This window comes from Melozone crissalis, unplaced genomic scaffold (genome assembly GCF_028551555.1).
Source record: "Melozone crissalis strain CALT ecotype California unplaced genomic scaffold, PUWL_Pcris_2 ptg000012l_1, whole genome shotgun sequence".
In the NCBI taxonomy this organism is placed as follows: domain Eukaryota; kingdom Metazoa; phylum Chordata; class Aves; order Passeriformes; family Passerellidae; genus Melozone; species Melozone crissalis.
Window position 1 is genome coordinate 7,759,966 of NW_026535790.1, and position 26,212 is coordinate 7,786,177.

The 26,212-nt window shown below is 39.7% G+C and overlaps 1 protein-coding gene across 1 annotated transcript in view; it reads right to left on the reverse strand.

Moving 5' to 3' along the window:
* Positions 1–26,212, reverse strand: part of MYH11 (myosin heavy chain 11) — a 54,277-nt gene that overhangs the window by 12,637 nt on the left and 15,428 nt on the right. The window contains exons 4-27 of the mRNA XM_054270572.1: positions 23,626–23,653; positions 16,855–16,961; positions 16,303–16,310; positions 13,199–13,291; positions 12,730–12,793; positions 11,411–11,509; positions 10,287–10,430; positions 8,794–8,889; positions 8,296–8,414; positions 7,974–8,126; positions 7,634–7,807; positions 7,289–7,462; positions 6,747–6,861; positions 5,932–6,128; positions 5,627–5,748; positions 5,453–5,522; positions 5,150–5,310; positions 4,263–4,371; positions 3,252–3,383; positions 2,774–2,980; positions 2,253–2,390; positions 1,461–1,584; positions 852–1,023; positions 57–269 (exon numbers count right to left, since the gene is read on the reverse strand). Of these exons, the coding sequence (XP_054126547.1) occupies positions 57–269; positions 852–1,023; positions 1,461–1,584; positions 2,253–2,390; positions 2,774–2,980; positions 3,252–3,383; positions 4,263–4,371; positions 5,150–5,310; positions 5,453–5,522; positions 5,627–5,748; positions 5,932–6,128; positions 6,747–6,861; positions 7,289–7,462; positions 7,634–7,807; positions 7,974–8,126; positions 8,296–8,414; positions 8,794–8,889; positions 10,287–10,430; positions 11,411–11,509; positions 12,730–12,793; positions 13,199–13,291; positions 16,303–16,310; positions 16,855–16,961; positions 23,626–23,653 (3,019 nt within the window). The remainder of the gene's footprint in view (positions 1–56; positions 270–851; positions 1,024–1,460; positions 1,585–2,252; positions 2,391–2,773; positions 2,981–3,251; positions 3,384–4,262; positions 4,372–5,149; positions 5,311–5,452; positions 5,523–5,626; positions 5,749–5,931; positions 6,129–6,746; positions 6,862–7,288; positions 7,463–7,633; positions 7,808–7,973; positions 8,127–8,295; positions 8,415–8,793; positions 8,890–10,286; positions 10,431–11,410; positions 11,510–12,729; positions 12,794–13,198; positions 13,292–16,302; positions 16,311–16,854; positions 16,962–23,625; positions 23,654–26,212) is intronic.

The following is a 26,212-nucleotide window of genomic DNA, read 5'->3' on the forward strand; positions in this document are numbered from 1 at the left end:
CCTGTGAACTGAGCTTGGGGACATTCCTTTTTGTCCCTTGTGCTACATATCCATACCTGAGCTCCTGCTGGGCGGCTGTGGTATCCAAAGTGTCCTCAAGCTCTGTCTTAAGAGCCTCCAGCTCTTCACCGAGGTCTCTCTTTTGCTTTTCTGCTTTGTTTCTTGCAGCTTTTTCAGACTCCAAGTCTTCCTGGAGATCAGAAATTACAGATTCCAATTCACGGATCTTCTTCAGGGCGTTGTTCTTGTGAGTAGTTTCATCTTCAAGCCTTTTTAAAAAAAGAACATTTCATTTTAGAAATTTTAAAAAGTAATAACTATTTCACTTTGAGGAAGTCAGTTTACACTGAAGATGTATAAGTTCTGTGCAAGACTGTGCCAAAGAAAGGGAGACTGATGCAAAAAAGATCAGACAGCTGTACTTCAGCTGGATGCAATGTCTGGAGATGCTAATCAGTTGATTCAGCAAGTTTTGGTGGAGTGTTTTCCCTCTTAAATTTATTTTAAAAATCCACAGAGATTCTGGAGTGGTTCAAGATCAGGCTCTTAATTAATTTTTGCCTATTGCCTATGAATTAGATTGTTACATTTCATCATACTTGACAGCACTGCCCTTGCCTATGGGAAGAGCAGTTTTCATTGATTCCTGGAGGTAATTCAATAAAATAGATTATTTGTCTATGGAACAAGCAATAGCATAATTATTTTTCACAAAAGGACATTTGGAAAATGGGGAGGCACATGGTTGGGATGAACTGAGAGATGAGATTGATGGCTGCCCCTTCTCTGGGGAGGGGCAAGATAAGTTCCAGCCTGGGCTTTCCACCGTGTGCAGACCCAGGAGTGAGTACCTGGCCAGAGCAGCCTGCAGCTCTTCCTCCTTCTTGGCCAGTTGTGCCTTCAGGTCAGCAATTTGTGCCTGGAGCTCTGCAATCTGCTCATGCAGATCATTTGCCTCTCCTTCCAGCTTCCTCTTTGCTTTGTCCAGTTCTTGTCTGCTCTTCTCTTCCTTCTTCAGCCGCACTGGAAAAGGAGGGATTTTGGTCACCAGACTGTGGTAGTGCCAGGAGTCCTTAACCTGGTCTCAAACTCAGGCAACAAATGGTTCTGGTCTCCAGTGTGGCCATGCATTTAACTACAGGTCACTGTGTTTTTGGAGCAACATGCAATGCCTTGTTTCTAGCCATCATGAAGAATCATTTCATCTTTCTTTCTCCAACATAAGCATTTTTTCTCCTCATTTTTCTCTCTACTCTTTTAGATATAAGGAATAAAAGGTTTCTGTTGTTTGGTGCCATGGTTTTGGTGATTATCACCAAACTGGGTTCACCATAAAAAATTTGGAAATACCCCGCACATTTTTAAAAAGTTCTCTCCAGATTCTGTTGAGGGTTTTTGGTTTTTGCCGAGGAAAATGAAGAAATTCTACAAAACCCCCAATAGACTATTGTTCATGTTACCTTCAAGTTCAGAAATCATGGATTCATGTTTGTTCTTGAGCTTTGTAAGATTTTTGGCTTTTTCTTCTTCTTCTGCAAGATTTGTTGTTAGATCACTTATTCTTTCCTCAAGTTGTTTTCTTTCCTTAAGAAAAATAAAATATTTCTGTTAGCAAATGTGTCTGTCATTGGTGATTACAAATCAACTCTGTGCCAACCAAAAATGTCCAAGAGAGTGTCCTTTTATGCTATACTTCTTGAGATTGAAGTGATACATTTCAATTTTTCAGTTAGAGACGAGCTATGGAGGGGTGTCTATGACTTTTATGTTCTCTAAGCTTCTGTTCTTAGAATCTTGGGCTCTCTCTGATGGCTGCTAAGTACAGGGCCCAGCTTACAGGAGCAATCCCTTTTAAAAAGTACTGGAAGACATTCTTATTTTCCAGTTTTAATCATGAAGTTTTATTGAAATTAGTTGAAAACCAAGAGAATTATTTAGTCTGCTTTTGGATAGAAGATATGTCTTCCACTGATTGTGCATGACTGCTGTAAATATTTTGCTTGAAAATATTGTTGCTACAACAGAGTAGTTTTACACAATTTTGGATTGTTTAAATGGGCACAGAAAAATAATCAGAAATGCATTTGATACAGGCAGGACTGATGGTCTAGTGTAACTATTTCTCTCAGCTGTAAAGTTGAGAGAAAACCTTCTTTTCCACTAGAACACCAGGAACACTCTTGACTATCTAATCCATGAGATTCTCTCAACTTCCACTATTTTCAGAGTAAGAAAGTGGACCTAGAACTCACCTTGCTTAGCTTGTTATTCTGATCTTCCATTACCAGAATATCATCTTCCATTTTCTTTATCTTGCTATCTGCTGCTACTTTTTCAAGTTGCAGTTTCTGCCTTGCTTCTTCTTCTTGTTCCAGCTGTTCCTCAAGGTCCTTTAGGGGGGGAAAAGAAACCCACAAAATATGAATTCTAGAAATCAAATACTACTTCTACAGTTCTTAAAAAATGCTTAATGCTTATTACTGCATGTTGTAAACTTTGTTGTTTTTATAAAGAACTAGACAATCTGTAATACTCGACAACATAGAAGGAAAGATTTGTTAATGTTTTAGAGAAAATATTAGGGTTGAGATGAGGAAGAAGAGAACTCTGGAGGAAAGAGTATCAATTGATTGTCCTTCCTTCAGTAGCACAGACATATATCCTACAGAGGGTTGTGCAGCAAGCACTGTCCAAGATCTGAGGTTTTTCTGCCTCTGTTGTGTCCCAGTGAGATCCAAGCTACTGTTTGTATTTGTCACTTATCTCTCCTTACCAGCATTTGTTGTTGCATCTTTTTCTTCTCTGCCTGCAGCTGCTGGCTGCGTTCCTCCTCCTCCTCAATCCTGGCTTCCATCTCATGCAGGACCTCTTCCAGCTCTTGTTTCTTAGCAGCTAAACGGACTCTCATCTCCTCAGCCTCAGCATACAGCTCAGTTTCCGCCTGAAGCTTCTCTGCCAGGAGGTTCTTCTCTTCAACAAGCTGCGCAAATAAAATGGAGAGGAAGTTAAGCTTGGAGTGCAAGTTGGTTGTTTTCCTGGACATTGCTGGGGTACAGGCAGGCAGCTCCACCACACATTCTTGTGTGGATGTTGGGCCTTTACTGAAGGGACTGGGAGCTTGTCTGCACTGACCTTTTGCTCTGGACCATTGCTATGAAGACAATCACAAGTGCAAAGGAGAGAGATACCTTTATTACAACAGCTTCTAGACATGGTCAAAGAACAGCTAGTGGCTCAGAGCTGTAAATCACCTGTGAGTGTTTCTGTTCCAGCTCCTTCAATTCATTCTCTGCTTTTTGTTGTTTTTCCTTAGTTTTTTGCAACTCTTCATCCTTGGCCTGCATTTCTTCCTCTTGGCGGGTGACTTGCAGCAGTGGTTTCACCTGCAAATGGAAAGGTTTGTTAGAATGTCTCCTGTCAGTATTTGTGTTGCTGAGCATGGACTCAAGGACTGACTGGCACTAATGGTAGTGCTGTCATTGCTCAAGACTGGACAGATACTGTCCAGCCAAGCTTCATGGGAACATCTTTAAAGCCCCAAGCCTTAGAAGTGTTGCTCTTGGCTGTCTCTCTGTTAATTTCTGGGGCCTTGTGAGCACCTCTGCCTCTGATAGAGTCACTTTTGAAATGTGTCCAGGCTTATTTTCATCCCTTGACGATGTACAAAAGTTACATCTGCATGGGAAGGCAATGTGCACACACAGCTGTGTGTTACTGCTTGTTTCTGGTTGCAGAGGAGATTGTTATCAATCCAAGTAGGAAAAGTTTTCTGAATCCAAACTGAAGGCCATTCTTGAAACACCCAAGCCTCTTTAATAGGAAAATAGACTTTATTTGCATGGGTTCCCAGCAGGAAGATGTTTAGTGTCCCAGTTAGGAATTCCAAGCTACTTGGTTCCCCATAGATACATCACTCTGGATGTTTGGAAAATTCCATTTTACTCGGTATTCTCATTATCCACCCCCGTGAAATTATTTCATGTTGTGGCAATTAAAAAAGTCTCCAAGCATGCAAATTAATTTCTGCCTTTTTATGAATTTCTGCCTAACTAGGTTGTTTTCTTCTCAAGTTAGAACCAACTTTAATGTTAATGGTATTATAGAACTATCCAGGGTATCTCTAACCCCAGATTTTGTGAAACTAATGAGGCTCTTGACACCAGCTGCAATGGGCTTTGGAAAAAGGAATGTGCCTGACAAGATGTATCTTGGTATCATGTGCATTTCCTTTGGAAAACTGAGGAGAAATAGCAGTCACTCACTTTAGTAAACAGTCTCCACCACTGCCAGTTCCTCAGCTTCAGGTAGGCAGCACAATTTCTTTGGATAACCTTCATTGCAGTCAGCTGTTGCTGTCTCTTGGCAAAGGCTCTGTGATTAAAAACACAAAGCAAATTGGTTCAGTCTGAGAACAGAAGGGGCTTGCAAGGTACACACATTAAGCAAAGGAACTCTGGCATGAGACTCTGCTGATGAGCCACATGGTTTGGGGAGTCTGGCACAAATTCTTCTGTTGCTTTAACAGTGCCTGTGTTTTCCTGAGGAAGGGTGATAACTCTGGTTAGCTGTCTGATATTTTATTTTAGTTTTTTGGCTGTTTGCATTCCATGGGGAGGCACAGATGTATAGTTCTGGGTGTGAACACCTTTCCAGAGTACACAGGCACTCGGATCTTGCACTGATTATCCTTCTTGAGACATATTTCTTTGTCTGGCAATTTGAAAGCCTTTATAGTATGCAGATAAAAAAAGCATTATTGTTGATAGTTTTATGGTGTACATTAACTCAGATCATGCTAGATGATCAATGCACCACACTAAAGCTGTGGAAGAAATTATTTTGTGTTTTATAGATGCCAAGGGTGCTGCTACTTGTAGTGCATATGACTCCAGTAACAGCTTAGAATGCTCCTTTCCTGCTGGTAGATGTTTAAATGAGGGGGTGTGAGCAGCTTCACAGTGTAACTGCTTCCCTGTCATTACACTGATCAGCCTTTTCCGAGCTGGAGGTGAAACCTTCATTGGCCACAAGTTCTAATGCAATATAATAATGAAATGTCTCAGTAGCTTCAGTTTGTTCTATGGAACACTAAAGCCCCTGCAGATTCTCTGCTGCAGAAAACATTCTATCTGTCAGCACATTTTCTTACTTTCTTGCTAGGTAGCCTCGGGACATAGCCTGGAAGGCGATAATAACATCTGTGATCTTCAGGTCTCTCTCTTCTTCCAGGTGAGCCAGAACACCAGTTCTGAAGAAGATTTTACTCTGTCCAATTCTGTACAAGTTGGGATCAAGCTCTAGTGCTTTTATCTGGAGGAAAACAGGGATATTTTTAAACTCCAGTGCTGAGGTTTAGGGTACTAAAAATCACTTCTCGTTTCTATTCAGTCTCAACGCTTTTATATAAAAAGCATAGGCCTGATTATAATAGGATCAAAAAGGTTTTCCTCACCATGAGTATGCAAGCCTGCTTCCCATCCATGAATCCTTTAGGAATGGCATTTGCAGCGAGAATTTCATATCTGCCAAAAGATGCTTATGTCAGGGAGGCTGAAACACACTGGGTGGTTTGGTACAGACAGACAGACAGACAGGTAAAGGCAGAGCTGGGGCTGAGGGCTCGTACCGCTGGCGGAACTCCTGGAAGACGATCCTGTTGGGGAATCCCTGGCGGCAGATGCGGATCCCTTCCAGGACACCATTGCAGCGCAGCTGCTCCAGCACTAAATGGGCATCCAGCTTGCCAGACTGAAAAGGGACCAGAAGGTATTTTTAACACAGATTTACAAAAATGTTACCATCCACGTGTCTGTGTTTGAAGACATTGTTCAGCTGTGCCACGTGCAGCGAGCAGCTCAACAGGAGTAATGTGGCAGGAGTCTGAAAACCGAGCATCTGAAACTTACCCTTTTTTCATGATTTGGAACTTACCCTTTTTTCATGGTTTGGAATGATGCAGCGGACAAAGTTGGGGTTGGTGTTCCTTAGGGTGGTCATCAGTTTGGTCAGCTGCTCCTTGTAGAGCTGTCCAACGGTACGGAACATGCCTTTCTTGGTTTTTGAGGCACTGGGGAGTGAGCTTTCACTACTCATCTTGGCCATTTGGTCCAGCCCAACAATGCGGTCCACTGAAATAGACAAAGAAGAATGGAACAGTTTAAATAAACTCTCCTTGCCTCACATCACACTCGTCACTGCCATGGTTACACTGCAGCTTGCCAAAGAGGACAGCTATATTTTTTATGCAATAGAAGCATTCTGACAAATGTACTAGAAGTCCTTCTGGGTAAATAGTCTACTTCTGTCAAAGATGAAAATGTGGATTTTGTTAAGTAGTGACAGAACAACTGGAGCAACTGAATACCTAGAATATATTTTATTATGTCCATGAATTAAATAGAACTCCACAGATCTTATATGAAATCCTTCATAAAACCTAACAATAACCTCTACTAAGTGAGGTCTACAATTTTACACGTTCAGCAACATTTTAACAGTGTAATGAATAATTTTTATTTTGTTGCTGAATAATATTAAGGAAATTTTTTGATAGTGCTTAAAACTCTCTAATGATTTTTTTCATTAATGATGTCTTTAGAACACATTATTCTTATGTCTTAGCTCAGTCTCTTCTATGCTTATCACGTTCACAGTTGTGTGCTACCAGCAAGGGGTGTCTGTCAAAAAGTTCTGGTAGGAGTTTCTCCCTTTAAACCCCATCAGTGATTTAGATTTGTGATTCATACCATCCTTCCAAAGGTCTGCTACAAATTTGTCTGAAGACTGGTTCAACAGAGAAGTCACATTGTCATTTAGTGGATCCATGTTCTTTGTCAGCCAGGCAGTTGCATTGTAGGTAACCTGCAGGGAACAGTGAGTGCTACATCAAGAATTTGTTCTTGATAAGAAATCTGGAGTGTCCAAGAACACAGGGCACTCTATTAACACAAAATCAGACAAATAATGTGCAAAGGTTCCTAGGGTTGAGGGCTGAGTATTTATTCCACATATACTGATGTCTTTAAAAAGTCTGCTTGCTTGAAAATGTTCCAAATTACTTGGATTTTCAATAACCTCAGTGATGGTAATTTTTGTTTTCTTGAGAGCTTAGCACAGCCATGACTTGCAAATCTTATTTCATGTGTTGTGTAATTAAAATACTTAATAAGCACATTTTATCATTAAAGACATGTCTCATCAATGCAGGTACCAGAATGTTTCTCTTTGATCCTTTGGGTATCAAAGAACAAAAGGTCCCTAAGTCAAAACAGCTCAATCTGTCCAGTACCTTTCCTGCATAGTGCATTATACAGAATTCTGTTTTGTCCTTGAGTTGCTTGGGCTTCTGGAATTTGGGATGGTTGCCTTGTTCTGCAATTAGTTTCTCCACAAAGGACGTGTCAGTAGCCTTGGGGAACCAGCACTCTTCATCCAGCAGAGCCAGGACACCGGGAGGGTTGGTCTGCAATGGCAGTGGTGTCAGATCAGAATCATCACAAGCACAGGCACAGACAGAGCACCACCTTCCTCACCCCTGAGGTTACAGATCCTTCCAGGAAATAAAGGATCTCTTGTTGCACTGACACATAACTGATGCCTCTGGAGTATCCCACCCACAGAGAGAGAATCTTACTGGTCTTTCGATCAGCTCAATGCAAGGTTGCAGGTCCAGGCCAAAGTCAATGAAATTCCATTCGATGCCCTCTCGCTGGTATTCCTCTTGCTCCAATATAAACATTGTGTGGTTGAAAAGCTGCTGAAGTTTCTCATTAGTGTAGTTGATGCACAGCTGCTCAAAGGAATTGATCTGTGAAGAAGAAAGAGGTGAATTCTTAACATTAGAAAGAGACCTTCAAGTGTGAACTTAAATGACAAGATGGGATTTGCTATTTTGTGTTTCTTTTTGCATATTAAAATAATTAACATTTAAGGATCTATATGAGTTTAATCAGCTTGTGTTCCACAGTACATACCTCAAAAATCTCAAATCCAGCAATGTCAAGGATCCCCAAGAAAGAAGCTCCCTGTCTTTTTGTTTTGTCGAGAGCTTTGTTCACACGAGCCAGGATCCAACGGAACAGACGCTCAAATTTTGCCTTGGCCAAAGCTTCTATGGCAAAGTCTGCCTGGAAAAGATCAGAGGAGATTGTAAGTGAAAGAAGAAACACTTAACTGTTAATTTCTGTAGAAATGAGAGAGAAAACAGATATTTTGCTTTAGAAAAGATGTAAGGAGAAATAGAAATGGGAAAAGGGAGAAGAGCTTCAGGAGAGCAGAGCAGAGTGCATGTGGTACCTGCTCCTTGGTCTGAGCTTTCTGGACAACATCTCGTCCAACCTTGATCCTTGGGGTCAGAATAGATCTTGTGAAATCTGTCACATTAATTCCCATCAGGTGGCACACTTTTTGTGCAGCTAGAATAAAAAAGTGAGATTTTATTTCAGACTGAATTGCCTCTTAGCTGATCACTAAGTGTGAATATGAGTAGCTCAGCAAGTATGCAGAATTATTTATCTTCCTTAAAAGCTTCTCTATTGTATGTACAAGAGATGACACCATAAAATCAACGTTTGTGATCCAAGCAACAAATTCACCATTCATCAATTTATGTATTCAAGATTACTAGAAAAGGTAATGATAACTGAGCTGATTTTAAGCATGGTTTATATTTTAAAGCCTGAGAGCTACACAGATAATAGCAATTAAATAAAAAATATTGATAAAGAGTGCTTATTCAGTTACTGTTTTATTAATTTTTTAATGTGAACTAAATTTTGAAGTGGAAAATCATACCAGTATCGTCTGGCATAGAAGCTTGATCAGTATTTCTCTCCTTCTTGAAGACAATATTACCCAGTTGGAGGACAGATGAAACAACTCTCAGAATAGCTGTAAGAGAAACAGATAACGTAAATGAGGAACAGATTGGCCATGTTTTGAAAACTCTGTTCTCTGCAATAACATTCTAGTGCCTCTGATAGTCTGTACCTCTCTGGAAAGAGTAAGGCTTGTTTTTAAGGCCTGTGACTTAAAACTGCTGGAGTTTGAGAACTGATTTGAGCAAAAATCTCCACAGTCTTTGTAGAGAAGCAAATGGGCCACTCTGGGAACACCAGCACCTCAAGTAAGTTATGCTGGCTCCCCAGGCAGATCCCCACATCTCAGGAATTTGTCTCCCACTCACAGTGCCTGCAGCATCCTCCCTGCTCAGTCACTCAAGAGTCTTTAAAATAAAAAATAAATCTGAATTACCAGCAGCTTCAAAAATGTGTGGCACTTCTGAATGTCCAGTTATTCAGGGACATAGGGATATTTAGTTGTGCAACTAAAATCAAATGTATACATATCTTTAAAAGGATTAATGTCAAAATCCAGAAAATGTATTTATTAATGTTTGATAACTAAAACATACATAAATATGATACCACCTAATCTCAGGTAGTAAAATCTACTGATATGTTCCAGATGAGTTGTATCAATTTGGCAAGTTCTATTTGTTTATCTGTAAATTTATCTAATTTATACAGGAGAAGAATATTGTCCTAATGGGCTTCTTTTTTAGAGCACGAAATCAGAGGGGTTCAGACAGCAAAGTAATGACTCCTGTTGCTGCAGTGGAGAATGCTGCTGTCCATGGCAGTACTGGCAGGAGAGCCGAGCAGAGTGCCCCAGCACCATCATGCAGGCTGAGCAGGGCTGGGGCTCTGCTCAGCACCCCTGGGTCACTGATGCAGGTGAGGGATGTGCTCTGCTGCTGCAGCTGCTGCAAGGCTCAGCAATGGGAGGACGCTGCTTTTGCCACCAGGTGTCACTTGGGCCATGGCAATGTGGATCTGAGAGCCCTGCACACTCCCAGCAGCAGTGAGAGGTAAAAGCTGTGCAGGTGGATGTCTCTGTGGAATGTCTCCACATTTTCAGGACTCTTTAGCTGTTGTTTCATCCTCTTTGTTTTTATTTCTCTTTTTTCTGAATCTGTGAGTACATATGAGCTATTTGAGCCTGTTCTGTTTCGTTCAAAAACAAATCAGATTATTTTCCAACTTTTTCATGCTAGTTGGAAAGTTCTGAAAAATGGCTTTAAATGGTCATTACTGTTGAGCTGGCTTAGTCTCAGTAATCTCTTTTTGGATATGTAGGGGGTTCCAATGGGAAATATTCCCTTTCAGAAACACAAATTAGCTTTGCAAAGTGATTATTCTGGGCAGAATTAACCTCTGCATTTGCATCTCTATGTGGTGTCACTTGCAGATGTAAATGTTGAATACAGTGTTGACAACAATTCTCACATGTCTGCTCCTCATCAGTAAAGCCCATAATTTTCATGGCTTCCAAGGTCTCCTGGAACATTTCATCATCTTGTTGAGAAGGAATAGGCACGTAGCCACTGGATAGAAAGGTGTAATTGTTGAAGTTTTCCAGCAACAAATCATCTAAAAAGAAGAAGAAAAGCTTTATTTAAGAGCATTTACTTAATGCTCTTGGTTCATGAATTCTCCTAAGGAACAACAGAAAAAATCCCAAAATTATCACCAAAGGAAAAATCTGCTTGTATGAGGAGTTCAGGGTTTTGTCAAATATTTTCAAAATAACTATTTAACAACTGTTTTGATGGCATTAATTTTCTAGTTTTCATTAGTGACTGGAGAACATCTCTGCACTTTGGGGAAATTTTGTTTCCTATGGACTCAAATCTGAGCCATTCTTCCCAAAATGCTTTTATTGAGTGCCATATGTAACCTACTCAGAATTGTGCCTCTCCCTGTGGGGATTCATATCCTGTAATAATAAAAATGGAAAAAGGTAACAACCAAAGTGGGCCAAACTAACAGACTGTTCAACCCTATTCTATGGCCAACAACAGATTCTTAGGTAAGGAACATAAAAGCCAGGGGAAATACAGAGTAACCCATTGCTTTGTACATTCTTTAGCAAAGAGTGATTTAGGGAAATATGTAATATTTGAACCATGTTCCAATACATTTGAAGCTGTGGCTTTCACAATATAATAACATGCTGTGGCAAAAACATTCTCTTAATTTATATTAAAACTATGAGCTGATATTCTTGTTGGAACCCCCAATCTCTTTTTTTTCTAAAGGAATTAATAACTCTTCCCAATTTATCTTCTTGATATTATTCAGGATGGGATCTGAATGGGTCTACATCTCCTGTAAATTAAAATATCTTGTAAACTACAAACAACCTGCCTCAAACAGGTGGACATGAATTGAGGCTTTCTTATAATTCACTTGAGAAAATTTTCTCTAGCTAAAATACATAGCTATTTATATTGCATTTATTTATAGTAAGGATTGAATGACATGTAATTACAGAAATTAAGATAAATACTTAGGCAAGCCGTTGCTCAGACTATTCAACGAGATAAGAGAATCATTAGTAAGGAACTTACTTCTCATCTGTTCAGAAGCTCCAGCAATCAAATAGTAAAAGATGTGAAATGTTCTTTCATCTTTAGCCTGACGAATTGCACGGGATTTTTCAAGCAAATCTGTTTGTAAAGTGTGTTAAAAAAAAATCAATAACGTGATTCAGTCCTTTCTTAATTGTGCCATTAGCCTCAGAACCATCAATAGCATTGCTGAAATATTTGCCATGTCTAACATGAATATGTGTCTAATTCTGTGGGAGGGGCTCTGGTATTTGTATAATGCTTACCACAATAAGCAGATCAATCTCCTACTTGCTGTTGCAGGGTAAATGCTGGTAATCATGGCAGTAAGCAAAATAGACCTAAATTATTCTAAAATCCAAGATCTAAAACTAATAGTCACAATATAACTCATACCACTTTGAAAGTGAAGCACCAATATAATTCTTCCAACATACAGTGGGGGCTGCTCGAAAAAAAGAGTTCTTGAGGTGAGTTTTGTAGGTGTAAAAGTAATAAAATCAAGTTATATTTATGGACCATTTTTGTGACTATAAGCTAATAAAAATGAAGTTATCAATAATGTAAGTATTTCAATACCAGTCAGGGATTCACTCTTTAAAAGCTAAAGTGCTGTAGATAAAACTTCAGTTAAGACCAAAAATGTTAAAATGTTAATGATTTTCTCTAGAGATCAGTTGTCAAAATAAGAACAGAATGATAAACTCTTTGTTGCTTGATGCTACACTTAAGGGATAAGGTACTTCTTTATAGCTGCATCATTTTTTCTCATTTATTGGAGCAAGAAGCTCTTTCTATATGCAAAGATGAGCAGTGCAACACTGAGGAAACCACTTGCATATTCATATGTTCATTAAAATATACTAGCTCATAAACATACCAAGGGAACAGGCAACATGCCTGACAAGTGAGGTCAGACTGAGCTGAATTTCTCAGTCCACTTTCCCTGAAAAAGTACATTGACGTTATTATTGATACACAGCTCACTGCTCTGGGTGTGTCATTTGACACAGCAGTTAGTATTTAGCATCCAGGCAAGACAAGTCCTCTGGGCACAAAAACGTCCCTTGTCACTGCCTTAGGTATGGGCTGTCCAGTTCCTGAAGCTGTATTTGGGGAATAGCTCCCTTTCCTATAGCTGAGAAAACAGCCCTGGAAACAAAACTGAGAGCAGGACAGGAGCTGATATCAGCACAAACAGGGCCTCTTCCCTCCCTCTTTGTTTACAGCAGCCTCAGCAGTGTTTGCCTTTCTTAGACATGCAGTGAGCTTGTTTATGTGCCTTCCTCGCAGCCCGGGGCAGTCACTGCAAAGGATACAAGTCTCTATGTTTGCTCCCACAATGTAGCCCGTCACATCGAAGTTGATGCGGATGAATTTGCCCTGTGAATGAAAAGAAGATTTAATTGGGCTGTTCTCTCAGGAAGTGCCAGGTTTTCCAGTATTAGCCAGTATTTAGCCTGTTCCATAAGATGTGTACATCACCCTCCCTGGAATAACATGCTTGACTCCCTCCTGCTGGGGTGACCTGTGGAACAGCCTGAAAGGAAGTGACCTTCTCTGATATTCCCTCTGTACAGATTCCCCCCACATTCTGTTCAGGCACTTCACTTGGAGGGAAAGGGGTTCTCCCTACTGGACTAGGCTTTGGAAGCAGGGGTAGGACAACATCTTTGTTCCACTTTGATTTCCACAAGGTCCGTGAGGGAACAGGGTTGGATCTGTGAAACTCTCTCTGCTAAAGTTGACCCACATGGACCCACACACCACAGCATTTCTCCTACTTACAAATCTGGAGGAGTTGTCATTCTTCACAGTTTTGGCATTTCCAAAAGCTTCCAGAATAGGGTTAGCCTGGAGAAGCTGTTTTTCCAGCTCACCCTAAAATTCATTCAGAAGCAGTTAACACTAAAATTTGTAATTACTTAGTTGAAACTAACACTCGCACACGGCAGAGAAAGGTGAAATCTAATTTAAGTCTCTAATTTTTTTTTTTTGAATACTGCATTTAATGTTGATTTGTTTTCATTATCTATTAAACCTTGTATTTATCTATTTGTGTAATTAACTGCTTCCCTGCATACATGACCCTTTTCCAGCCTTGTTGCCTATGACAGATCAAACTCTATTAATCTGTTTAGCATCATGACTGGCCTTCCTTAAAAAAGGGTCATTCAATGTCAATTATTTTTTCCAGTTTAATGTAATTTTTTAGAGGGATATTCTTAAAGGAACCTCTAGCATGTCTTTTCCAAGTTAGTTTATTGAGACCCTTTGCTAGCAAATGACAATGTAATTAGAATAACTTGCTGAGAATAATTTTAATGTAATGCAGCACAAAGCTACAAAGCAGATTTTATCAGGTCTATTAATAATGATCCATGCAAGGCTATGTAGGTTAAATATGGAATTGCATTGATTTATTTCAAACTAGGATAATTAATTCTCATGCAAACACACAATCTTCATATTATATTGTTAATTGTGGTTAGTAATTGCTAAGGAAACAAATCATGCAATGAAACAAGCATGCATTTAGTTCTATATATTTACCTAATCCTATTTCTAAGCAAACCAATGAAGTTGAAAAAATACTTTGCATATGTGTACAGCTTGTCAAAACTTTTCATTCAGCTCTGTCCTATGAGATCACTTACATTCACATTTACTTTGCCACATTATTCTTTGAGTATTACTCTGTAGTAATATGAATTATTTTAAATAACTCACACTGAAAAGGAAAAAGTCCTTGATAGATAATAAGATATTATTTAAATAATTGTAAATAGAAATTAAGGCAGTATTTAATTTGAATCTATGGCATCTACAATAGAACCTTGTCTGTTAAAATGAGACAGACACCGCCTGCTTCTACTGAGAACTGAACTATGCCACAGAGCTGGGGATAAAACTTTGGCTCCAGCACTTTGTGCAGCTGTAAGTCCACCAGACACCACAGAGCTGCCCATGCCAACCATGAAATAATTTTTATTTTCAGAGAGATTGTCAAAGAAAGTACTAAATTAACTAAGGGGCAACACTGTCACAGCTGAAGTCTGAGAGGCAGCAATCAGAATGGGGCAAAAAAAGACTGCATGAAAGAAAATAAATCTCATTTGCCTGGCACAGGAACACCAAGAATGTGCCAGCAAACCTGCCTGTATTCCCAAAGCATTGCTATGTGTATGGCACACGGAGAGGAGGGCCTGTAACACACCTGCAGACAGGTGCTGCAGTGGGAATTGCTCTGGTACACGCCACAGCAGCAAGATGAGAACATGCTAACTCTTGTGGTGGTGAACAATTCTCAACAGTTACATGGAAATGGAAAATTCCAAGCAATAACAAATGGAAAGCATGCAGCCAAACAAATCAAACACCGTGAGGTTTAGCAATTATTTCACAACAGTCCTAAAAACTTCAACCTGAAGCACAGAAAGCATTTGGGTATTTCATTGAGAAACCACACTGTTAAATTTCAGGCTGAGTGGCTCTTCCAGGATTGTGGGAAATTGAATTCAAACTATGGCAATTTGAACACACACAGAGATATAGAAGAGAGTGATATTTGAAAGATGACCCTGCCTGTGTCAGACCTCATTCTTTACCATGGGGCCTGACACAGTTAGGGTTGATTCGTGAGAGCATTTGGTGCTATTGTTGCTTTTTATCATATCATACAACATATTTCAACAAAATCTCTCTTAAATTTTTGGGGTGCAACAATAGCATGCAGATCTACACTCAGTGCCTTAAACACACACCAAACAGTCTAAGTTACTCACGTAGGCAAAAGATGGACCTTGCTGTGTTGAATAACATGGTATAAAACAAGTGTCAGTATAATTTCCATTAGACAGATATTTTTATTGTTTTTCCTGTATTAAAATAACCAGTACAGTTTCCATGCAAACAAACCAGGAATACAGATATGAACAATCTATTGCAGACATACCAAGGGTACAAATGCCATTAACATACTTAGAGCATATTAACTGAAGAAAATAAAAATCTTGAAGTAAAGAGATGGGCTTTGGACCCAGTCCCAGGTGAGTCTCTCAGGACCAGACAAGGGCAAATATTTTTATGACATATCTCTAGTTCTTCTCTGGTTTTGTTATTCATTATATTTTAATGACTGAAATTGCAGTGTCAGTAGTCCCAATCACTGAATTACTATTTGTCAGCATGATATAGAACAAATTAGACTTTTTCTCAGCTCCTCTCTGATGGGTATTTGCCTTCAGGTCTGTCTCAGAGCAAATTTGGTCCTGAGGCTTACAGAATTCCCCAGAGCAGTCTGCAGTTAGGGATGGCCTTGGCACCCCAAGTTAATTTTCCTCAGCTACTGAGCAGGGACTCAATAGGAAGATTTTTTTTTTTTTTTTGCATAAACTTTAAATATTAAACATTAGTCTTGTACTGTTTCCACTAAATTAAATCACAGATTTCTAGAAAATACTACTCAGAAGGACATCTACTCCCTCTCCTACTCTTAATTAGAATAAAATACATACATAAATGTACATAAAAACCCAATTATCTGTGGTGGAAGAGGGAGCACTGCGCACCTTGTGCTCTGCTGACACATGGGCAGGGGCAGCTGTGAGAATTTTACATTATTTCCCACTTCCCTACTAATTACTTATCTTGTACCCAATCTTGTATTTGTGACACAATGAAATGTTGTCCTGAATTAAGCCTGTTTTGTGATGAAAGTGAATTGCTTCATTTTTTTTTTTGCAGAAATTTTGAGTTACAATCGAAAGGCTGGAAATTATGTAGGACCTGGAGTTGTATCACTGAGAAGAGCAAAGACAGCTGAGAGCCTCAGCCATGGTAATGATCTCCAGGAACTAGGCAGGTATATGGTTCAAAGTAAGAAAATGAACTTTAGTCTCTCAGGCAAGACTATTCACATTTTGAAGGAACAAAGCACTTGGAAAAAATTGTGCCTTTCAGAATTGTTACCTCTGACAGAGCAGTAAAAAAAAAAGACAAGTTTTATACTGGGACTCTTTGCTAGTTGGTAAGAAAACTTACTAACAAATCCAATCAAAACTTTGGAAGTTTAAATGCTGGCATCCATTTTTGTGATGCAGTTGGACAATGTGCTAGTTACAGGCTTTCCCAAACTTCTCAGCTGGCAGAGGTCAAGGGTAAAACAAGGACTTGAGCCCTTGCAGACTTCAGGGCCTTCATACTGGGATATAAATAGGTGCTATGCCTATGGAAAACTATGAATATTTCTGTTCTCCCTCAGTACATTCTGATTTGATGCCTAAGATGGTGTCAAACAATTTTTTTCTTCCATAAACATAGGGCTGTGACGTAATTGTGTACACTTAATATGCCAGTGCTTGACAAGCCCCAGTCCCTGAGCTGCAGAGTGACCTCAGCACAGCCCCAGAGGCCTGGGGAGAGCTGGGGATGGAGGAGCTCACTTACAGTGACACTGGTGTCCTTCTTGCCCTTGTGTGATGAGGCGACAACAGCCAGGTACTGAATGACCTTCTTGGTGTTCTCTGTCTTGCCAGCACCAGATTCACCTCTGAGGGGAGAGAAAATAACACAAAAGAAGGTAGGTAACCAGTGGAGTCCTTCTGCCATGTACATAGTGTATAAAAACAGGGCTGGAAACTGCCCAGCTCGGTTCTGATTTACCCCAGAGCAGCACCTCCCAAATGCACCTGACTTCAGCCTGCAAAGAATGCATTATCAGAGTTATATCTCTGCCCTTGTAGTATTTTGAGTGCACATTGGGCCATTTAAGGGAATTCTAAAACATGATGCATTTTTGAAGAGCAGTTCATCTTGCTTTGGCAGCATCTGAACACTTATGAGAAGTGGAGTTGGCAGGGAGTCTGTTTATATTTTAAGATCAAAAAATACGACATTAACTATGATGTGATACAGCAGTAAAAGAAAACATCAGCAGTAATACAATGGTTTTCTCTTCTGAAACTCTGGCATTAAAGTCTCTGACTTGATCCTGCCTCATCTGAATTTTGTATTGAGATGCTCCTTGAATTCAGTGGGACCAGGAATGGAACTGCCTGAGGTGTCCCTGCTCCCTGGGTAAAGAGGAAAATGGTGGGGATTTGTCTGAGCAGCAGAACTGGCACCCCAGCTCTGCTCCATGCAGCGTCCTTGGGAAGCAGGAAGGCAGTGGTAACTTTTTCTCTCTTGGAAGACTTCCAGGTTAAGTTTATTAACAACTTTTAACCCTCTCTTAAAGTAAAAGAGTGGTTTTTGAACTACAGGTTGACAGAGTCTTTTCTCAATAGAAATTTCCAGCCAATTTTCCTTTTTAATTGTTACATTACATCATCTTATGCCTTTCAGATACCTCTGGTTCTGATGATTACATGCACAAAAATATTATTATACTGTCCTGCTTAGCAGTCAAAGTGGGTGTGGATCTAACAAACGAGGTCTTTCAACTGAGCTAGTGCTGTGAGGAGGGCAACCATCTAAGTTGGATCTATTTTTCTTTGGATCTATAATAAAATGTATTTTAGAATAATAAAAGAAGAATACATTAAAAAATCCCAGAGATATTTATCAGCTTTTTTGAGTCTGAAACTGTTTAGCTGAATCCACTGCAGTTCTGCTTCTTTTCCTAATTAGGAAACGCAGGAATTAATTTTCTCTACTAAAGGACCAGTGATAAATGGACATAAAAATATGGAGAAGTGTTGGACAGAACTTTCAATACAGAATGACATTGATATAAACCTTAGAAGACCAGAACCAATTCCTGCCTGAGGTACAACATGATAAGAACTGTTTCTTCTGGCTTTTAGCATTTCAACCACAAATAAGTGAGATTAATAGATTCCTTTTCACAAGACCTGAGTTAATTTGCACAGTTTAGAGATTGGATTCATCTCTGTCTGGGCTTCAGTGCTAAAACATTTCTATGTTTTATTGATAAAAATTAAGTGTCCTGGGAACAATTCCAAACCAAGCACACCAATTTGAAGACCTATGCATACAAACTTCTCAAATAAATCTACCTTACATCTTTGTTTCTTTGGAAAAAAAACAACCAAAACAACTTTCTTCAAACAAACCCTGGGCTTTGAACTATTCCATTTTATTCAGGGTTATTTGTAGTTCATCATATCATCATTGCATTTCCTTTCTCCCAGGGCAACAGTGCCCATCTTTTGGCTTTTCCCTGAATCCCTGTGAGTATTACCATATATGGCATCATTTTACTTGTAATTATCCCATCAAACTGTAATGCTCCTTAACTCTTTGCTTCGGCACAGGCTGAGGGCTTTCTTGTTTTCTGCAGACAGATTTTGAGGCTTTAACTTTCTTTTGAAATAGACAATAAAAAAGTTCCTCAGCGTGAAATAGAAAACACACAGAACTCTGCTTTAGGTTAATTAGGAGGAAAGTCTCCAAGGTCAATAAGTAATGAAGAATAATGTCTCTAGCTGATATTTTCAACATATCAGATCAGTCATAAACGTCCATGACAACAGACAGGTCTGACAAACAAGTATCCATTTAACATTAGTAGCCCTGAAACTCTGAAGGATGTATCACAGCCATATGGTGTCTGATTTCCCCTCAGTGATGAAATGCCATGTTTGTAAATGCACCAATGAGGAGGAATGCCTCTAAATAGCAAGAAGTTTACCCAGGGAGACCCAGGAGGAGGAGAGCATGTGAATATCTTAGTTCACAGGTGGATGAAATTCTTCCTAGAGCTATTGAGTTGGAACAGAATTGGTCATCCAGAACAGGTTTTCCTTCTGCATCTGCCTTGAAGTACTATCATTGCTGAGGGGGTAGAAACAACTTCCATGGTGAGATGTATGAGACATCCCACCTGTTTTAAAATCTGCTTTCTCTCTTGAACTCAGTGACTGAATTTTTAAAGATGGGTCTTTCTTCCTGCAGTTCTTTGCACCTAGCTCAGATGGCCAATGCAAAAAAGAAGATCAAAAGCAAGTTGCACAGTTCTGAGCAGCCCAACAGTAGTACTTGAGCTGCTTCCTATGCAAGTTTTCCTCCTAAGAAACTCTTTGGCTTTCCCAGACCAAAGGGCTCCACTAGACTAACAGGCTTGCTCTGTTAGAAATACCACTCTCACAACATGGGGTATAACTTGAACTTATCCTTCCTTCATTGCCAGCCATTGTTTTAGGACCTCAGCACAGGATTTGAAGCCCATAAACTCACATATACAGTGCTCAGCTATAACAGAGTTTTTGTACCTCTTGAGCTACAAAATCCTGCATGACTCCATTAACTTCACCTTAAATGAAAATTATCCCAGCTAGAATAGGTTTCCAAAGAAGAGCAAGGTGACACTAGCAGGTTGTCCCCCATTTTGGGGTTGAGCCTGTGGTGTAACTAGGACTCTTGTACATTTGAGAACAACTGAGAAAAAATTAACTTTAAAAGTGTATTTTCTTTTGTTGCTGTTGTTGAAAATTTGAAAGCTTTCCATGTTAGTATTATGATATGAGACTTAGCTTAATTCCACTTTTGGAAACCTCTGCAAAGCAACAGCAGAATTTATTTTCAGCGTTTGTTCAGTAAGCAATGAACCACAAGAATTGCCCGTTCACACATCCCTTAATCCCAATGTGCTGGCACTGTGGGAAGCCCCTGTGCGCAGGGCACTCAATGAGGTGCTCTAAATCACATTAGGGCTTGGCAGCCTTTGTCCTGCAGTATGAGATGTGCAAACATCATGAAAAGCTTTGTCCCAGACCAGCTGTACCCCACTGGAGACTTGTGTCAGAAGCCAGCCCACTGATCCTAAGGGTTTACTTACAAAACAATTCCCCAAGGACTCGGAGCGGGGTCAGCAGCTCTGCCTGGGGCTGGAGCTCCACAGATATCTGTGTGGGACAGGGGCCAAGCAGCAGCCACTGCCAGCTCCAGCCTTGGAGATTTACTGAGCTGGGAAAGAGGAGTTCAGCTCTCTCGTGGAGGAGTCTCTTGACTAATGGGGCTTTGCAGTTTGGAGATGTTCGGGGTGATTTTGCTTCTTGACGCGCGTCAGGGAAGGAAATGGGCTGGAGTCCCATGGCTGGGTGAGGCTCTGGAGGGTTTGTCCAGAGAGAGAGAGGGGAAGAAGGGGAAAAGGGCAGGGCACTGCCCCACTCAATGTTTTGTCTGTTCCCATATCAAATTATGACCTTGCTACTTCCGTGTTTTTTTAGAAGCTACTCAAACTGAATGCGTGTTTTAAAAACCAGAAAGGTAATGAAAAAGTACTTGATTATAGGTACAGGTGTTTCACAAGTACTTGTTTCCATGGGCTTCATAATACCCCAAACACACAGAACTTTGATCAGATTTTCTCTTTCATTTAAGGTAGCTTTTTTAAAAAACTGGAAGTTGTGTACAGTCCTCTAAGCCACATTTGCTTTCCAGAAAATACTCTACCTTCTCTTTCCAGAAAATGGCTAAAATATGATAACCCCAAGCTCAGACAGGTTTATGAGGAAATTGTTGAAACTCTCATGGTTAATTTTTAGTAAAAAACATTTTGAAAACTCCAGGAGAATCCACTTGTGTCTTTAGAAATCAAACAAGAGGCCAGAAGTCTCGTTTGAGGGTTTGTGCCTCTACTGTCATGGAAGAAGCTTGAAAAGTCACAAGTCTGGTCACTGGCCATGGCCTAGGTCAAGTCATTGCTGATGCATTGAGCTTGCTCAGGTCTCTGAGTACCTGGACAGATTTCTTGGGACTTTTCCTTCAACAACATCTGTGTTCTGGTCAGTATGGACTAAGAGTGAGTACAGACTATTCTGTGGCCAGCTCAGAGGTGAAACAGGAGAGAGAGCACAGTGGGGAGGCCTAAGCACAGGCAGGAATTCAGGAAATCCCTACAGCCAGGCAGAGCAGTGAAGGCTGCTCAGAACAGTAGAGACCAAGACACAACAGTGGAAAAGTCTTACTTGTCCTAAGTTTCAGACACATAAAAGAGTAAGATTCATACCTTAGTGCAATATTACGTATTGTGTATGTATTATATATGTTATGCTACGTTGTGTTATGGTACGATAATGCAACCACAGATATATTAGTAAACACATGGTATAAAGTTTTTTGTGCTGTAAATGTGCATGATAAGATTTGTGGGATTTTGAGGCTGACTGTAAAGGGCCAGAGAGCAACAGGCAGGGAATTACACCAGAGGATGTTCAGTGATGCTACCCATGGGAAAGAGCTAACAGCAAAAGGATGTGTGTGCACAGAGGAGAGGAGGCCAAAGGCATTATGAGTGTGGTTATTAATGAAATGCAGAGAAAATAATGAAATCTGGAAAGACAGGGAATTCTGAGGAAGCACTGGAACCCATGAGCATTGAAGACAGATGGAGATTTTAAACATACCATCATTAGTCACACAAATGTAGGGACTGTAAAAGAATGCAAACAGTACTTAACCACATGAGGATAGGTTTAATGAGGGTAAAGTCCTGAGAATGGGTGTATTTATAGTCAGAAACATAGAATCAAGTTCAGTTCTCAGATCTGCTCCCCTGCCTGTGTCCCAGGAGCATTTCAGGGGTTCCATATGAATCCTTACAGCTATTCTTTTACAATTTAGGTACCAGGCCTTGGAAAGTTCAAGCCTGTAGCTATTTCAAGAAAAAAATCCTGGCAGATCAATGCTATAAAGTCTTCAGTTATTGTTACATATTTTAGGCCAGAAGATAATTTCTTATAATTTCTAACAATTCTATAAAATACTGCAAATTGCTTCCACTTGACAGCTGCCAAGCTGCAAGCCAAGTGAACTTTCTTCTTTCTGCACAAATAAGGCAATCAAGAATGTCAAACCAGTAGTGGTTAAAGTTGTGTACAATGGCTTTAGCTTGGCCAGTCTTTTTGCTTTAGAAGATGTGTTAGGACTGTTTTAAGGTATGGGTTATGATGCACATCCAACACACAGCAATTACTCCAACCATCTTGGGGAACCACTTGCTGTGCTGTTTTCAAAATGGGAAAGGCATTTCATTCTCTCTGCTTTATATATTACTGGATGGAAAAGGCATTTAATTTTCTCTATTTTATTTATTTCTGGTGTGAAACACTTTAGGTTTCCAAGAAGGCCAGGTAGTTTCAATAAATGGTAGCTGCAAGAAGTGGATCCTTTAATGGATTTTCATTAACTAAAAGACATAGATTTGCAAAAGAAAGTCCCTTTCTTGAAAGTACCAATTTTCCAAAGTTAAAAGAAAATTTACTAGTGGAAAAATAAACTAAAGTATAAAAATAGAAGAAGGAAATGCATATTGTAAATTAGTCTTAATAACCATGACATGTTTCATCCTGGGAAGAATGTGATGGTCAATTTTCACTTCATCATTGCAAGAATTTTAGATTTCTTTTAGTATTAATGCATTTGGGGGCAGATTTTTGATTGGTATGCTTACAAATATTGAAGTCTTGTTGTAACAGAGGTTAGAGCTATGGTAGCCCCTGTGGTACCAGACACAGGGTACAATTTTTATTTGGTGATAATTTTTTTTTCCAGTCAGCAGTGGCCATAAAAGTAATGTTATGGCTGATGATCAGTTACAGTGCTTTTTTGAGGGTTAATATATATTCAGCCAGTAGCCACATTTTCTCAGATAACCTAAACCTGACAGATTACAGCATCATTGCATGAACCTGCTATAAATAATGCACATGCCAGCTCTGCCAATGTATTAGCATTTACATAGAATCAAATCTAATCTTTTATCAGGAAAACTGGAAAATGCCAAATTTAACAAAGACAAAATTTTGTCAAAAGCATTCTTGATGACATTCAAGCAAATAAAATCAACTAATAAGCAACAGAAGGATGAAAAGAGAGTTAAAACTGAGGGTCAAGCAGGACATCCTTGTCCAGTTCAACATTTTGAGTGATTTTTCAAAACAGTCAGGAATGAAAAGCCAGTGGGATTTTGTGGAGCACTAACCACACTCCCTAGTAGTTCACTGTAAACTGTTAAATCTCTAAGTTCAGAAAGTCAATTTAAAGAAATAATTTTATGCATGAAAGATTTCCTGTGGCACTGATACCTGCTCTTAATCTTATGAACAGGTCTATCTAATGAAGTAGGTTTGGGACTGGAGTTCAAGCTTACTGAAGGTGAGGAGAATGTGTGCATTCCATCAGAATTTGAATCAATTTTGAATAAAGATATTGTGACATTGAGATGTACAAAAATAGATGAGTTTACTTACGTGCACAGGATAGACTGGTCTTCTCTATCTGTGAATAAAGAAAAAAGAATCCATTAATTAGGGAGAATGGCTTTTCTGACAGAAGCACTTATATTTATAAGGATTTACATTGAACAGCCTAGACCTTCTAAAATCTGGCCAACCATGATTAGTAAAAAGTACTGGGTTCACATCTTATTTAATTTGCCCTTGAATTTAAATAACCATCTCTAATGGAAATATTTTGTACAAAAAATGAACAAAAGGTTAAGAGGTCAAAAATATTTTTTGTAAATTCCATTAGAGATGAACTGTAATGAGGACAGCAAAAAGATCAGGCTCTCTGTAAGAAGATTATAACAAAATTTCAAACCTGAAACTCAAGTTTTTACTATGCTTATGAACTGTGGCCAGCAGCCCACTCGAAACAAAGTCTGGATAGATAAGGCATCAACGACTAAAATGTTTTAAGCTGGTCATGCAAAGCTTTGACTTTTGAAAGCAAAGCAGTTCAAATACCTGAATAATTTAGCCTGTTTTTCATTTCAGACTGAGAGACAACTTTTATCAAAAGAACAAGTAATTTCTTTGGGAGATCTTCCAAAGAGTAAGACAAAACAAGATACTTTAGATTATACAAGAGCATGTCAACAATATGTAAGTATTCTTCATGTTTTTTTACTATGAACAGACCATCAAACACATTTTGGATCAAGATTTATAAAAAGGAGGAGCAAAATTTCCATTTCTGCTAGGTGAGGCATGTGAGAGGTTTCAGCACACCAGTGTCCAGAGTTCTGTAACGCTGCATGAAGGGTCATGATTGCAGCCCATCTCCATGACCTGTTCTTGGAATAATCCTCCCTGCTTATTCATTTGGAGTTGAAGTTTCTCTCTACCTTCAGAACTTTTACACAGATTTTTCTGCCAAAAGGCATGGGGAGCATGTTTGCTGAGATCCATTCTAAAGCACAACTGTTTCCTTCACTTGTCAAACACCAGGGCAACTTTCCCAGAGAGGTGTGGTGTTTCCAGCCCTGGAAATACTTGGAAGCAGACTTAAACAAGGCCTTGAGCAATCAGCCCCAGCCCTGAAATTTGCCCTTCTTTGACTGAGACTCTCAGTTTGCCTTTACAGACTGTAAAAAAAATATTCTGACTTAGGAAAATAATTCCCAGGCAGGTCAAATACATTTTTGAAAAGTGTGCTCAGTTTACACATCTGAGACTTGAGGCAGATAATGAGGCAGAATCCAGTGCTTCTGTATGGTTTGGCATTATTTATCCAAAGCAGAGCCAGCACCAAGCTTTGCTCAGAGGTTCAGACACGAGTTCCTTTTGCTCAGTGTGTGGGGTCACTTGCAGGAATACCTGTCGGGTTGTTCACCCCTATTGCTGACCCTGAATGTCATAAATACCATAAGGTTATTTAAACCTATTTAAACCAATTGATTAAGCTCTCAAGCTGTAACTGCTGCCTGGCCCACAGCCAGTCTAGGAAAAGCATTAGAGGATTCTGCAATGGCCTGGATTGATATTAAACAACTGTTTTACTCCCAGTTCCTCAATAGCTATAACATTAACTGCTTTATTGATCACCACACAACAAATGGTGCCGCTTAACTGCTTTGTTTGGTAAATTGGTACAAAATGACTCATTGCTCATTTTTATTGGAGGTATTTGTCAGCAATCAGCACTGCAGGACTCTTCCACATAAACATTTGGGAGGAGAGGAGCTGTGAGCCATGTTTGTTTTTCACTGCAGGGTATCAGCTAGGCTTTCTTTTAAGTTAAAAAAGTGAAAGCATGGAAGAACTTTTGCTAAAAATACATTGTTGGGTAAATAGAAACCATGGGCATATATTGATATTGCATCACTAACCCATAAATATCATAAAGAAAATAAAAGTGACTCTTGATACTGAGTTGCCAGTGGAATTTCTGAGCTCAGGGAACATCAGAAAAAGCTGGTCTCCAAGCCAAGTATTTTCTCACTACTCTTTGCTGCCCATTGCTGCCCTTCTTTTGCTCCTCAGTAGGGGAAGGCTCCCACAGGTGTCTCACAGACTGGCCCACACAGGGGTTTGTGTGCAGGGGCAGCCTGGGGATGTGTAAGAGGAAGGATGAGGAAGGTCAGAAGTGGCACCAAATGTCCTCAGGGATAAGTTAATCATGGGAGAAACGCTGTGCTGGCAAACTGTGCTGTGCACACTCACAGAGGGGGAATTCCAGATGTTCTTCTGTCTCCTGCATCAGTTCTAACCGCACCTCTAAGGATGTCCAGTCCAGTCCTATTCTGTTATGGCCTGAGCTGCAGATACTGGCCTCATTTACTTTCAAAGGCTCTCCCACTCAATTAATCCTATTTCTGTTCTGGAATGTTTCATTCTGTATAGAAAAGACTGTGACCTATTTGTGAGTTTGCAACTTTATGTGGTCTATCTATCAGAAGAGAAAGAGCTGTAGAAATAAAACTCCTTAAATATAATTCCTGGGGCTTAGAAAGCAACAGAATAGGTCCTCTAGATTCTAATATCATTTTGGTGAATGCCTTTTAAGAAAATTTGACCCTACCTGGAAGAGTATCATCCACCTCCTATATGTCTA